Genomic DNA, 14,235 nt, shown 5'->3' with positions numbered 1-14,235 from the left:
CATATAATATGATCTTTATAATTTTAATGCCAATTTGAATTTCTTCTCCCAATTTCACGGTCCACTGAACATAGAAAATGATAGTGCGAGTGGGGCATCCATGTACTGGGGACACATTCTTGTTTTAATATTTTTTCCTATGTTTGCGTTATAACTTAAACATTTGTTTTATCTTATTTCTTTTTTAAGATTCAAATGAAGCAGCAGTTATAAATGGAGGAGGCTGCGTAAATGTATATATATTTAAATCCCCCCTGTTTGTACTCATCGCAAAGTAAAATGCTTGAATATTTAGAACATATCATTGACTAATAATGAGTAGGATAATAGATATAAGAAGATGTGGTATGAATGTCAATGAGACAACTCCCCATCAAAGTCACAATTCCTAAACGTAAACTATTATAGGTTGACGTACGGTCTTCAACACGGAGCCTTGGCTTACACCGAACAGCAAGCTATAAAAGGCCCCAAAAATTATATACATGATAAAACATGTATACATATTACAAAGAAAATTGAGTAAATTGAAGTTATATTGAAGAATATAAAAAATCAACTCTGCTAATACAGTTATAGCCAAACAAAATATACTTCCAAAGTAAGCTGTCGTTTGAGGATTGTATAAGTTTGGTTAGATCCAAGCAAGCTACCTTTTTGCAATAAAATGAAGATGTTTTATTATTAAAATTATGTTCTCTCCATTCAAATTCTCTTAAAGTTACTTCACTAGATTGCAATTAAAATTCCGTTACTTTCTATCAGAAAACCTTTATTATATTCTGAGATTTAAAAAAAAACGTTTCTTAATTAATATAGATAATTCATTTTAAAGCAGAAAGATTATTTTGTCTATTTAGCTTGAAAGTTTCATAATTGTATGACATTATTTTTGCTCTTTCAATTAAAATATGCCTATACCATATCTATTTTCTTGTTAAATACTTTTCTGATGGACAAATCATTCTTAATTTATGTATAATTGCATTTCAATTGTTCCCTTATTTCGATGCATATACATTATATTGATTTGGTCTTGTATTTATATTTCGCAAAGGTTTGCGTTACAACGCAAACATAGGAAGAAATATATATAAAAAAAAAAAAAGGAAATGTGTAGCGCTAATACGCTTCCGTAGATTTGTGTGCATTTTATTACTGAAAATAATATTCAAATGATTCATATCTTAAAGTAAACAGAACAACTATGTCATCGTCACATTATTAGATATTGCCCTGTATATGAGAGGCCTTGGGTATGTGTGCTTCCTAACTAACGGTTATGTTATTCATCTGCAAAGGAGCCAAATAAAAGTACATGTAAGCATACTACAACTACAACAAATACTACAAGCCATTACTGTTTTAAAACACATTTTAACCACCTGTACAGGGTTCTGAAGTACTTACTTAATTTATGCATGTATCTAAGTCACAAGGCCTATAAAAGTCTTCCAAAATGATCTCAAATTGTTTTACAAATATTGTCCGACTTTTGTCATTATTTGTTAAATCGGTTTTAATCTTTTTTATTGTTATTACAGCACTGTTATTTTTTTATACCACCATTTAAATACTGGATGCTCCTATATTCCATATTTGTTTAAAAAGTTCATTATATGCATGGTATATACCTTTCTCATGGCATCCCAAAAAATGGACGCAAAATTTTACAATACTTTTTCATTTCATATTCAGTAAAATTCTATAAATCATGTTTAAAATTCTGAAAGTATACACAATCAATCATAAAGCTATTATAGTTGTCTTCTACAAAATTATCGATTATGAAAAAACATGTTGTGATCAAAATCTCGTTCATAATCGAGAAAAAAACACGTTTATACCGCTTTAATCAGGCATTGGGAGTATAGACAGAAAACTTTCAAAAAGAAGAATAAATCGTTTGCTACTTGGAAGTTTCTGTTTTCTGACTGAAATAAGAAATGACTACGTGGGAACACTTGATCCATAAAAGTTGTAAATACATACAGCTTCTGAGAAACCCATCTCATTCATTAAAACTAAGTTATGCACACATGCACGTAGAATATTCCTCTAACTACATGTATGAGGTTTTTTTTTAATCTGAAAAAAATATGACCGCTACTTTGTTGAATAGCTTTCAATAGGATTTGATAGAATCATGTTTGAAATCGACACAAATAGATACCTTCTCCTAAAAAAACTGTCCTGAACAGTGTGCTAGTTATCAAATATTGAATAATTGAAACTATACTTTTGATCTTTTGCAACTAATCTGAAAGCTAAGTTTACGCTCACTTCAGCTATTGAACACAGTTTAATATAGAATCTTATGAGAAAGACTTCGAAAAGGCTGAGATAACATCTGTCGGGGGCACTAACATAGATGGAGTTTTATATATAAATATAATACCGATGTATTCAATGGTGACCACTTATTAAACAAATACTATCCACACTGATAAGTGTCCACACTTGAAGAATGAAACAGTCCCATTATTTATTTTCTGTTTTCTGTGTATGGTTTGACACATTCCTCTGCATTGCACTACTTCACTGCCACTTTTCTAAAATGAAAAATTACAAAGATTCATTTAAACTACTTGCACGAATTCAAAACACATAAAAATTTATTCCATTCACAAACGAATATAATTTCACTTGTTATATTGTGAATCTTAATACAGTATAACTGTTGGTAACACTATTTATGTATGCATTTTGCACTTCAAAGACTTTCAATAAATCCAATAATAACTGTTTATAACTGATTTATGTTGTGACACTACTTCTTTCAATGTTTGTTTTGTAGATTCTCTACTCTCTTTTGAATGCTGACTTTATAAGAAGTTGTGATACCTAAAATTAATTAATAATAAATTAAGAATGCTAATGTTAAACATTCCCAAATAATATACATTGTACATGTATTGACATGTTCACTAATAGATAAGTCGGTCGTGAATTAATGGTGAAACTGCAATAGAGTTCATACAACGATCATACAAGAGGCCCCAAGAAGCCTGTATCGCTCACCTGGATTTTTTTTGTTATTCTATATTAAGTTTCTGTATATATTAGATCAAATTTGAGAATCTGAATCAATTCGCTGGGCACACACCTGACAGCTTATGCAAATTATTTCCCTTTAAACATGGAGTCAGGCTATCTGGACTGTGAAATGGTCATTGATTTTTTGTATGTTTTAAAATCGCAGGAGTTGGTTGTTCGTTATCGATATAGTCTGTCAAAGGAGTTGGTTGTTCGTAATCGATATAGTCTGTCAAAGGAGTTGGTTGTTCGTAATCGATATAGTCTGGCAAAGGAGTTGGTTGTTCGTAATCAATATAGTCTGTCAAAGGAGTTGGTTGTTCGTAATCGATGTAGTCTGTCAAAGGAGTTGGTTGTTCGTAATCGATATAGTCTGTCAAAGGAGTTGGTTGTTCGTAATCGATATAGTCTGTCAAAGGAGTTGGTTGTTCGTAATCGATATAGTCTGTTTTGCTGTGTGGCATTTTTATTTTTTGTGTTTCTTGTCTCTATAGTGATGTTCAAAATAATAGCAAAATAAAAGCTAAAAAAAATAATGTTTGATGCTAAACTTTCATTTTCTCTTTACTTCTTTATAAAATTATAACCAATTTTATTTGTAAATGTTAAAATCGTACTTTTAGATCGATGCCACTTACATTTTTAGATCAAAATGACAAAATTTTTAAAAATGCTTGCCTTGTCAGATTTTCTCTTCTGATAAAGTTGTCAAGATATCAGCCGATTATTTTAACGGTAGCATCGGACACATGGAGAAAATAAAATTCTTTATGGATGATTATGAATAATTTTTGTTCAATTTGGCTAAGTAGTTTCAGTTGACCATTTTAGTACAAGTTATAGAATGAAAGACGTCAATTTGTGGCATAAGTTCTCCCCGACCCTTTTTGCCAGGTGAGCTGAACATTTGATCTGTTCATGTCCTCTAAATAAAATCCTCATGTATCAGACCTGCACCTTAATTTGAAAAATGATGTCGTTTTTCTTGTTAACTGAATTAATTAAGTATTCCAGAATAATGAATTTATCTCATTCAATTAAAAGTATGATTTTAATTACCTTATTTTGCTCTTTTGTGGATGAAAATAATATTAAGCAGAGAAATCTGACTCATGACTTGCATAATTTATTAATAAATTTATAAAAAATGCTAATTTAAATATAAACAAAATTAATTGTCAAATCTTATGTTGTTGGCATTTAAATGTGTTATTGATCATAATTTATAAAAATAAAGAGATGTGGTATGATTATCAATTAGTAAGCAATTACCCAGTTAAATATAAATGCCTAACAAATATAACCCCAGACTGATGTGTTTGTAGAAGAAGAATACATTATTGTTTCCTGAACTGTAAGTATACTTTTGTTTATTATTGATATTATACAGAACAAATAGTTTACCTCATTAAGCTTGACATTATCAGTCTTAAATATGACCCTAAAATTTTTATTTTTATTTGGCCTCGTTTTTTTAACAAAAATGTGCTGATTATATCCCTTACTACAGGTAAGAGATGTATTGCTTTTCATTAGACCATCTACAACTTGAATAGAAACTGAAATAAACAGAACAACATAATGGCATGTATTGTTAGTAAACTATTATTGTACTTTGCGAAGATTAATTTGTGGTTTATTTGTTGTAAATTCCTCCTTTTTGGGAGACATTGGAACAACTTGAAGTATAAACGACATTGTTTTAGTAATGCTGTCCTTTGAAGCCAAAAGGAATCATTGTTCCAAAATTAATTTATTTACCTCTTGTTTTCTATTTTGTTTACAGATATATGTATCCTATTTCTTAAGTTATCATGTCTTAGTTATCGAAATGACAAACTTTTATGGATAGTTGTCACATTGACAATGGTACCACATCTTCTTTTTTTATGATTTATGATACAAGGATAAGTAATTTTGCTTTATGATTTTATCAACATCTTATAATCTTACATTCCTCTATAATTGGTAACTTGGTATTATGCTAGTTACAATCTTATGGTGCCATAACATATACCCTAAATAGTTATGCAATCTTCTGTCCCTTACATTCAAGGTCAATAACAATATTTCTTGCAAAATTAACAAGATATCATTTTACCATTTTGAAGTCTGAATCTAACTTCCCAATTTATTTCCTCAACAGTTAAACTTCGGGATAATCTGAACATGACAGTTCGAAATATAGACTTATGTGATATCAAAGTTCATGAAAGAATTTAGAAGACCACAACATTCGAAATTAAAATACATCTCGATATAATTTTTAATGGTCATAGAAAACAAAATATAATAGGTGTTTTCCTTGATTGTCCTTTCAATTCAAACGAAAGAGCTATTCTGTTTAATGGCATCGGCGGCCTTCCAGAAAGATGCAATATGGCATAACATTGGTTACATTCATATCTTACAGCGAATTCTACAGGGTTTAGGTTACTAAAGTAGTTCCAGCAACTTGGTCCATTGATTTGAAAGTAACAAATTCTTATAAAACTAATCACATTTAAGCATTTGTAAATTTTAAGGAAATCATATAAGAATTATATGTGTATCCATAAATCGTTTGGGAAGCACTTAATAGAACAAGAAAATCTTAAAGTTACTAAGCACGCAATAGAACAAGAATAAATTAAAGTTATATTGAGCAAACTTGAAATTATCATTGTTAACACTACTTCTACTACTACTACTTCTACTGCAAATACCACAACTGTTTGTACTAGTTTTATGAAAATTAGAATAATAAATATAAATAACATTAGTTCAATGTTTTCTTCTTTAGATCATGGTAAAGTGAAAACCTCTGAACACCATGTTTAAACAGACGTACCAATTGTGCCTCGTGTTTCTGTTGTTCGTATGTTTCTATCAGAGTGTAAAAGGCGACAGCTATGATAAACAATCGAAAAATCATAAACGCAAAGGTAGGTTATCTTTGTAGAACTAACAAAATGTTAAATAATCTTTTTCCATACCAAATAAAGAATCATTATGCACCAGTTGTGCAAAAAGGAAACTCTCTATATGACCTATGTGAAACACATATTAAAAATGTAGACATCCTAATGTAGGGGGTTACCAACTCAGCATGTAGATTAGAAAGTCTATGTAAAGCTTTTTATCAATAAAGACTTTGATCTTCACACCTTAATCATTTCTATGTCATAGTTTTGATAGAACATATTTCCAGAAACAGATATGTTTTAGGTTAAAATACCTTTGCACAAGCAAATAAACTCATCAAAGATACCAGGATTAAAATTTGTATTAACGCAAGACGCGCGTTTCGTCTAAAAAAGACTCATCAATGACGCTCGAATCCCAAAAGGTTACAATGAAAGGCCAAATAAAGTACGAAGTTGAAGAGCATTGAGAACCAAAATTCCTAAAAGTTTTGCCAAATACAGCTAAGGTAATCTATTCCTGAGGTAGAAAAGCCTTAGTATTTCAAAAACTCACATGTCATAAGCACCAGTTTTTGGTGAAGTGATTTGAGTGTTAGCCATAGTCTTTTTGATCATCAATGTAAGTGATAATTACGCAAATTCAAAAAACTATTTTATAAAATTGCGCCCAAAAAGTAGGAAGTTTTAGAGGACTCTTCTGCCTTAAACCTTGAAGTTAAAATCAAGGTCTGGATAAATTTGAAAACAAATAGAATTAGTTACAGATTTCATTATTTGTTATACATTTTTTTTAGGATCAAATCCAAACTATAGCAATCGATATCATCTTGGTAGGAGACAAAATGGTCGAGTTCGCCCCTTTAAGCGGGATTCTTCGACATTTCAGAAAATTGTCCAAACTATTAATAATGGACCCGGTTCACAAATAGATGGCAGAGATAAACAATCAGGCACTTTCAAAATACTTCATAGTCTATTGTCACAACGTGGTGGCGCAGATAATGATCGTACCAGAAAGAGCAAAAACGCATTAAATATTCTTCAGGGTCTTCTTGAAAATGTTGGAAAATTTAAACGAAATATTGACAAATTGTATAGGTCTAACATTATTCCAAGAAGAACGGCAGGATCAAATGATGGATCAAATGATGGATCAAAAGATACATCAAATAATCGGTCGAATAATCGATCAAATAATCGATCAAATAATCGATCAAATAATCGATCAAATAATCGATCAAATGATCGATCGAATGATGGACCCAATGATCGAGCAACGACAAGACTAAACAGTCAGGCAACTGTAAGAGTAAATAGTCAGGCAAGAGCAAATAGTCGAGCAAGAGCAAATAGTCGGGCAAGAGCAAACAGTCGGGCAACGACAAGGGCAAATGTCCAGGCTACAGCAGGATCAAATGATGGACCCATTGATCGAGCAGTGACAAGACTAAATAATCTGGCAACTATAAGAGTAAATAGTCGGGCAAGAGCAATTAGTCGGGCAAGAGCAAGAGTAAATGTCCAGGCTGCTACGGCAGCAGCAAATGCTCAGGCAACGGCAGCAGCAAATAGACTAGCAAGGATTGCCAGTGTTAATCGTGGTAACGCAGTTAATTTCGCAAATACAAACAGTCAGAGAAGAACATTCAACACACTGAGGGAAACGGGGTGGTTTCAGCAAGTTTCCGAAAATCCATTGATCATGCAACAAATACTACGAGCAAGTCTAAATGACAGAATTGCTCGATGGATTGAAAGATTAGCCAGATTAAATCTTTTGGAAGAATTTATAGACTATCCAGTACCCTTTGCAATTATTACAAATAACGTTTTATCTTCAGCTCAAATGGAACTCATTCTTGCTCTAGGAGGAAACGATCAAATCCAAGAACTTTTGGAAAATACTCGAGCATTTACTCTGGTATTAAACTATTGTCAAACTCGGGACCGAGTACAAATGATCGTTACTATAAGTGAAACTGGAAACATGGAGAACTTAATTTCTAATATAGGTGTGTTGAACCGGTTTCTGTTTAATGCTAGTACTCCAGGCCAAACTGCTGCCATACGGAATCTAGCAGAGAATGGAAATCTGCAACAATTCATTGACAACCAACGAGGGTGAACACGTGTACGTGTTTATCATATCAAGTATAATAAAATGTATATAAAATGGGTCATAAGTCTTCATCCTTTCATCAAACATCATTGATTTTCAGGATTAGACATTTACTATGATAAATTATAAGAAAACTCTGGTAAGTGTTGTTGTTGCAATGACCATAATTATGGTTATTCTTTAAGATATACGTTGAACTTTAAGTTAATGGGAATAAAACTATTAGATTGTTCTGGTAAAGAGCGGTAGGGTGCTTTGGGACTAGGTTAACTAATGTTTTCTAAGCTGGACAGAAATTTCAAATATAACTAAACAGAAGGCAACGATAAAAATTGAAAACCTTAACCTACATATTTTGTTGGTACAATCTTATAACAGTCATTTTGAGTAAATTCACTCTTTGAAAAACATAAAATATTTGCTGATGTTGTTTTTAAAGTCCAGTTTCCAATCAGAGACTGAGAACGGTATTTATCAAGATTATAGAATGCCTTTTGTAACTCTGCTACCGACACTTAAAAAGTACGACATCGGCGTTCCAACGAAAAAAACAGCTTTTGAATACAAATAACGAAAAGCAAGTAATGTATTAGTCGGAACATTTCTTTTACGTCAATAATTTAACCGCAAGGTTGCAATTATATTCAAAATATCAACAAAAGTCGTGAATACATGAAAACGTATTACACAAATCTTCAAATTTAAGTTTCAGAAAGTCGAAATTAATGTCGGCTAGTGTTAGCATAAAAACTAAATCATATAGGGTGAGCATAACCACTAAATCATCTAGGGCGTGCATAACAACTAATTTTTTTGGTGTGAGCATAACACATAAATCATCTAGGGTGCGCAAAATAACTAAATCGTCTAGGGTGAGAATAACAACTAAATCGTCTAGGGTGGGCATAACACCAAAATCATCATGGTTGACCATAATAACTAAATCATCTAGGATGAGCATAACAACTAAATCGTCTAGGGTGAGCATAACAGTTAAGTCCTCTATGGTGAGCATTACAACTTAATCGTCTAGAGTGAACATACAACTTAATCGTCAAGGCTGTACATAACAACTAAATTGTCTAGGGGGAGCATTACAACTTAATCCTCTAGGGTGAGCATAACAATTAAATCGTCCAGGGTGAGCATAACAATTAAATCGAGCATAAAAACTATCGTCTAGGATGAGCATTACAACAAAATCATTTAGGGTTGACATACCAACTGAATCGTCTAGGGTGAGAATAACAACTAAATCCTCTAGGATGGGCATAGCACTTAAACCATCTAGAGTGAGCATAGAAACTTAATCCTCTAGGGTTAAATTCACAACTAAATCATCTAGTGTGAGCACAAAAACTAATTTGTCTAGAGTAAGCATAACAACTAAATCTTTGAGGGTGAGCATTACAACTAAATCGAAAAGGGTGAGCACAACAACTAAATTCTCTGGGGTGATAATAACAAAAACAATTAACTAGCGTGAGCAAAAAAACAAAATTCTCTGGGGTGATAATAACAAAAACAATTAACTAGCGTGAGCAAAAAAGCAAAATCCTCTAAGGTGAGCATAGCAACTGAATTGTGAAGGGTGAGCATTACAACTAAATCGTCAAGGGTGAGTATAACAGTTTAATCATCAAGGATGAGCATAAAAAATAAATTGTGTAGGATAAGCATAACAACTTAATCGTCTAGGGTAAGCATAACAGCTATATCGTCCAGGGTAGGTATAACAACAAAATTGTCTAGGGTTAGCATGGCAAATTTATCCTTTAGGGTGAGCATAAATACTTAAACCTTTAGGGTCAGCATACAAATTAAATCCTCTAGGGTGATCATAACAATTAAATCCTCTAGGGTGAGCATAACAACTTAATCCTCTAGGATGAGCATAAAAACCTAAACATCTAGGGTGAACATAACAATTAAATCCTCAAGGATGAGCATAAAAACTAAATCGTCTAGAGTGAGCATAACAACTTCGTTGCCAAGGTAAGCATAACAACGATGGGTAAGCATAACAACTAAATGTCTAAGGTAAGCATAAAAACTTAACCCACTAGGAAAAGCATAAGCATAACAACTAAATTTACTAGGGTGAGCACAACTTTATTATTAGGAGTTACAATTTATGACTAAAATTAGCAAAGACCCATCGAAACAACATCTGATAAAAACATTTAATAGTACTTTTAGATATTTGGATGACATATTGGCTCTCAATAATGACGACGTTGCAATCATTCACTTTTAGATGGTAATGTTTTCTTGTAACCATCTTATGGTGTTTATATATCTCGACTTGAAAGATTGGCTCGTGTTTGTAACAACGTATTAGATTTAAGCGGAATAAATCTATTTATTACTAAAAAATTATTACACCAGTGTTTTCGATATCACAAACTGGTCAAAACATTTATTAAATTTTGTCATCGGTACAAGGACATCATTCGTAAATATAAATCAATATGCAGACATCTTATACGTTCAGATATTTCGCATCTAATTTTTTATGGTAATATTCTATACAAAGCATATTAACATTATCCTCTAAGTGAATCAATATTAAAGCAAAAATGTGCCATCTTTAATCATATATTCCTTTTTGATAAATCTGTTTTTTGTTGGCTTTTGAGGTGAATTCCCAATTTTATTTGTAGACACATCTATTCTGGCTATCCTCTTATGTCTTTTAGTGTCAACTAGAATGAAAGTATTTTACTATTGCCTTCAAAGTGGACACTCACAATTATAATTCATCAAATAAAGATATGTCCATAGATAGTCATAAGAGGATCATAAGACATGTCCTAAGATATATCTTATGACAGGTCTTAGGAATGCTTCGTAATACCGACCCCTGGACATTAACTGTATCAAAAAAGGACAAAACACACTAACATGAAGGAATAATAAAAAAAGTTATGAAAATGTTGTTGAGGTCAATATCATCTGTTGCGATAATAGAAACATATCCTTATTTTTCGATTTTGTAAAAGTTAAAACCATTTTTAAGCAATATTTTGTACAGGTTATAACATGTATGAGGTACTTTTGTACATGTTATAACTTGTATTTTTGCATTATACAAGTTATAACATGTACAAAATATTTGTACATGTTATAACCTGTACAAAATCGCAACTTGTACACGACATATATAAACTAATGTGATCTAATGAATCAAGGTAAATCCAGGTAATTCTAGCAGAAAATACAGAAAAAAGAATAATTTATATCACAATCTTTTATTTCATTTAATAATTTCATAGCACAGTTTATGAACTAACATTCAAAAGTACAATATGAATTTATAGCTATAATGGCATGCACAAGTAATTCCAATTATTTACAATAATATATGAAACCTAATATATACAAGTAAATAATATCATTTGAAATATCAATGTTAAATCAATTGAAATATCACTGTTAAATCATTTGAAATATCATTGTTAAATCATTTGAAATATCAATGTTAAATCATTCTTTAAATCAAAGCACTAAATTTTGAGTTACACTAAACAAAGCACCAAAAGTATGCTAAATTGACATTATTCATAGCACTCACATAGTAATACATTCCACATGATTGAACATATAAAAGAATATAAAGTCTTAATCAATGTGCAGGAAATGAGAAGCAGCATCTCCATACTCGACTAGAGTAAGTTCAGCATTCTGTAACCTTATTTTCAGTGTTTGGAGTCTTTCCATGTACTTCCTCTTTCTTGGGATACGTTTCCCGCAAGCTCTGTACTGGATCAATGTGAGAGCATGGAAAGCTTCTTCTTGTCTCAACAAACTAATCATACTGAAAATGTTTGAGTGAGCTGCCTCTACCAACTTCTTTAGCTTACTATGCCAACCTTCTAAACTGTTTTTTGTTCTAGGACCTTCTATTGCATAGTGATTCCACAGAATTTGGCTGTTCTCTACCCTGTACTTTTGATATTATATTCATTTTTTAAAATCGTAATTTGTTAAAAAAATTAAATTAATAAATTCTTCGAGGCTGAAGTGTGGGTAACTATTAATTTTCTTTTTTCAGACTTTTCAGACTTTTAAATGCTTTTACTACTTTTTCTTTCATTTTGTTTTTATTTTCCCAATGCTTTCACTTCCTTTTCTTTTAATTAGTTTTATTTTTTAGAAATTCCATGGTATTAAAATACTTAAAATTATTACTTTATCCATGTTGTCAGACAAAAAAGTCTCATTTTTTACATATAAATAATAATTTTTATTTAATTTCGACAGGTAAATTTACCTTTGACCAAATTAGACACTAATGACTAGATCAACATATTTTGCAATAACAACATGTATTGTTCTTCCACTAATCCCCCAGGAATAGCCAGAATATATATATATATATGTTACAGGCATTTTGCTAAATTTAGGCATTTTGTAAAATGACTGAAGTTTCAGGCAGTTTACAAAATGCCTAATCTTGACAGGCATTATACAAAATGACTAAAATTACCTAGTCATTTTGTAAAATGACTGAAATTTTTAAACAAATTTCAACAAATTTCCTGTCCAGTTTTAGGCAATTTGTAGAAAAAAGATTTCATTGAGATGCAATAAAAAAAAGGACAAAAACACAACATCTCGGAAATAAAATAACCATGATAACTAATGATTCGAGAATTAATTCATTTTGCAAAAAACAGATTGGAAGGTTTGTATGTCATATAATATGTCCTTTTAGTGAAATGTGTTTCTTTTTACTGACATCTCTGTGCACATCATAGTGGCACCCATAACAACTATGTTGTCAATTACTTGGTTTATATCAGGTTAATTAGTGTAAATGTGTATTCATGTGGGTTTTTTTTTGTTTTTTTTTTGTTTAAATGTACTTTAATCATTCTAATCATTTTCTGTGCTTTATTTTGTAATTCATTTGATTGTATAGCTCAAATTTTGGGCACCATGATTGGTAAATAAAATTATCTTATCTTATCATAATATAATGATACTCATCTCCAAGATCTTTAGAGTTACATAATTTACAGTTTTGTCTATCTCTCTGAATATTTGTCCATCTCCCTATCTCAATGGGTAATTTGTGGTTGATGGTTCTAAATTTGGATAAAGTATAAATATCACGAAATTCTAAAATATAAAAATAGTTCTCAAAGCTAAAAGTATCCTTAAAAATTCGATAATTTAATGTCTTCGAACATGCTTGCACATTTGAAAACCATGTTTGTTGATTCTGATCTTGGAGTGATGTTCTGATTGTATTTTTTAACCAAATGTCACTAATACATGTTTGAGACAACCACACAAAACATAATCCCGTTTCATTAAAAATGGATTCAACATGGTTTAACCAACTAAACTTTACATCATTTTTTATTTGACAGCTTAAACAGTAGTTTATAAATGGTTGCTGATAATTTAGTCGGTTTACCACATACTAATTTCAACCAAAATGATACCATACGGACTTTAATATCTAAATTGATGGGATATCGTCCAAGTTCACCATATATTACACAATTTGGGGTAAAAGACATTAGGTGCAGAAGAAGCTTACAGAATTTTAATTGAACTCTCTCCAAAATGTCGTTATTCACAAACCCCCAAATTTCACAACCGTACAATAAGACCGGTTTCACTAATTTGTCAAATAAATCTAATTGACAACTAATAGATAACCCATGTTTTCTCCCCTTTTTGATCACCTCATAAATTGCCTTTGTAGCTTTTTCTGCTATGTGTTTTCTACAATATTTAAATGTGCCATTTCGTGAAAAATAGACCCCAAGATAGTTGAATTCTTGAACGATATCTATGACAGAGTTATCATAAGTAAAACTGAGATTTTTGGGTTGCCTTCCTTTACTAAAAATTACGATTTTTATTTTTTCTACATTAACTTTCATTTTCCAGACATAACAGTACGAGTGGAATTTATCTAGCAACAATTCGAGATTTTTTGCCGATTCCGCCATTAGCACAGTATCATTTGCATAAAGAATTGCAAACAGTTTTACATAAATATCTAAGTCTTCTCGTTGATAAAAAAGTTTTCCAAATCATGAAAGAAAAGTGAGAACAGAAAAGGAGATAAGTGTTCCCCTTGACGTAGGCCAATGTTGCCAGAAAAATAATCTGATATACATGTATTGCCATTATAAGATAAATATGACTTAATAT

At 31.2% G+C, this 14,235-nt stretch overlaps 1 protein-coding gene across 1 annotated transcript; it reads left to right on the top strand.

Annotated features, from left to right (window-relative positions):
• Positions 1-4,262: 4,262 nt before the first annotated feature.
• On the top strand, positions 4,263-8,119 carry LOC139513328 (mytilin-2-like). The gene is made up of 3 exons (XM_071301721.1): positions 4,263-4,390; positions 5,819-5,960; positions 6,737-8,119. Exons 2-3 carry the CDS (start codon positions 5,849-5,851, stop codon positions 8,065-8,067), a joined length of 1,443 nt encoding a protein of 480 aa, XP_071157822.1. The 5' UTR covers positions 4,263-4,390; positions 5,819-5,848; the 3' UTR covers positions 8,068-8,119.
• The last annotated feature ends 6,116 nt before the right edge of the window (positions 8,120-14,235 follow it).

Source organism: Mytilus edulis, chromosome 2 (assembly GCF_963676685.1).
Source record: "Mytilus edulis chromosome 2, xbMytEdul2.2, whole genome shotgun sequence".
Classification (NCBI taxonomy): Eukaryota; Metazoa; Mollusca; class Bivalvia; order Mytilida; family Mytilidae; genus Mytilus; species Mytilus edulis.
The sequence above is the reverse complement of the archived record's forward strand: the minus strand, read 5'-3'. Positions and strand labels throughout refer to the sequence as shown.

Coding starts and splice junctions, on each gene's coding strand:
- LOC139513328 (XM_071301721.1), top strand. CDS start 5,849: ATGTTTAAACAGACGTACCAATTGTGCCTCGTGTTTCTGTTGTTCGTA. Junction 5,961..6,736: donor GAAAAATCATAAACGCAAAG/GTAGGTTATCTT, acceptor CATTTTTTTTAG/GATCAAATCCAAACTATAGC.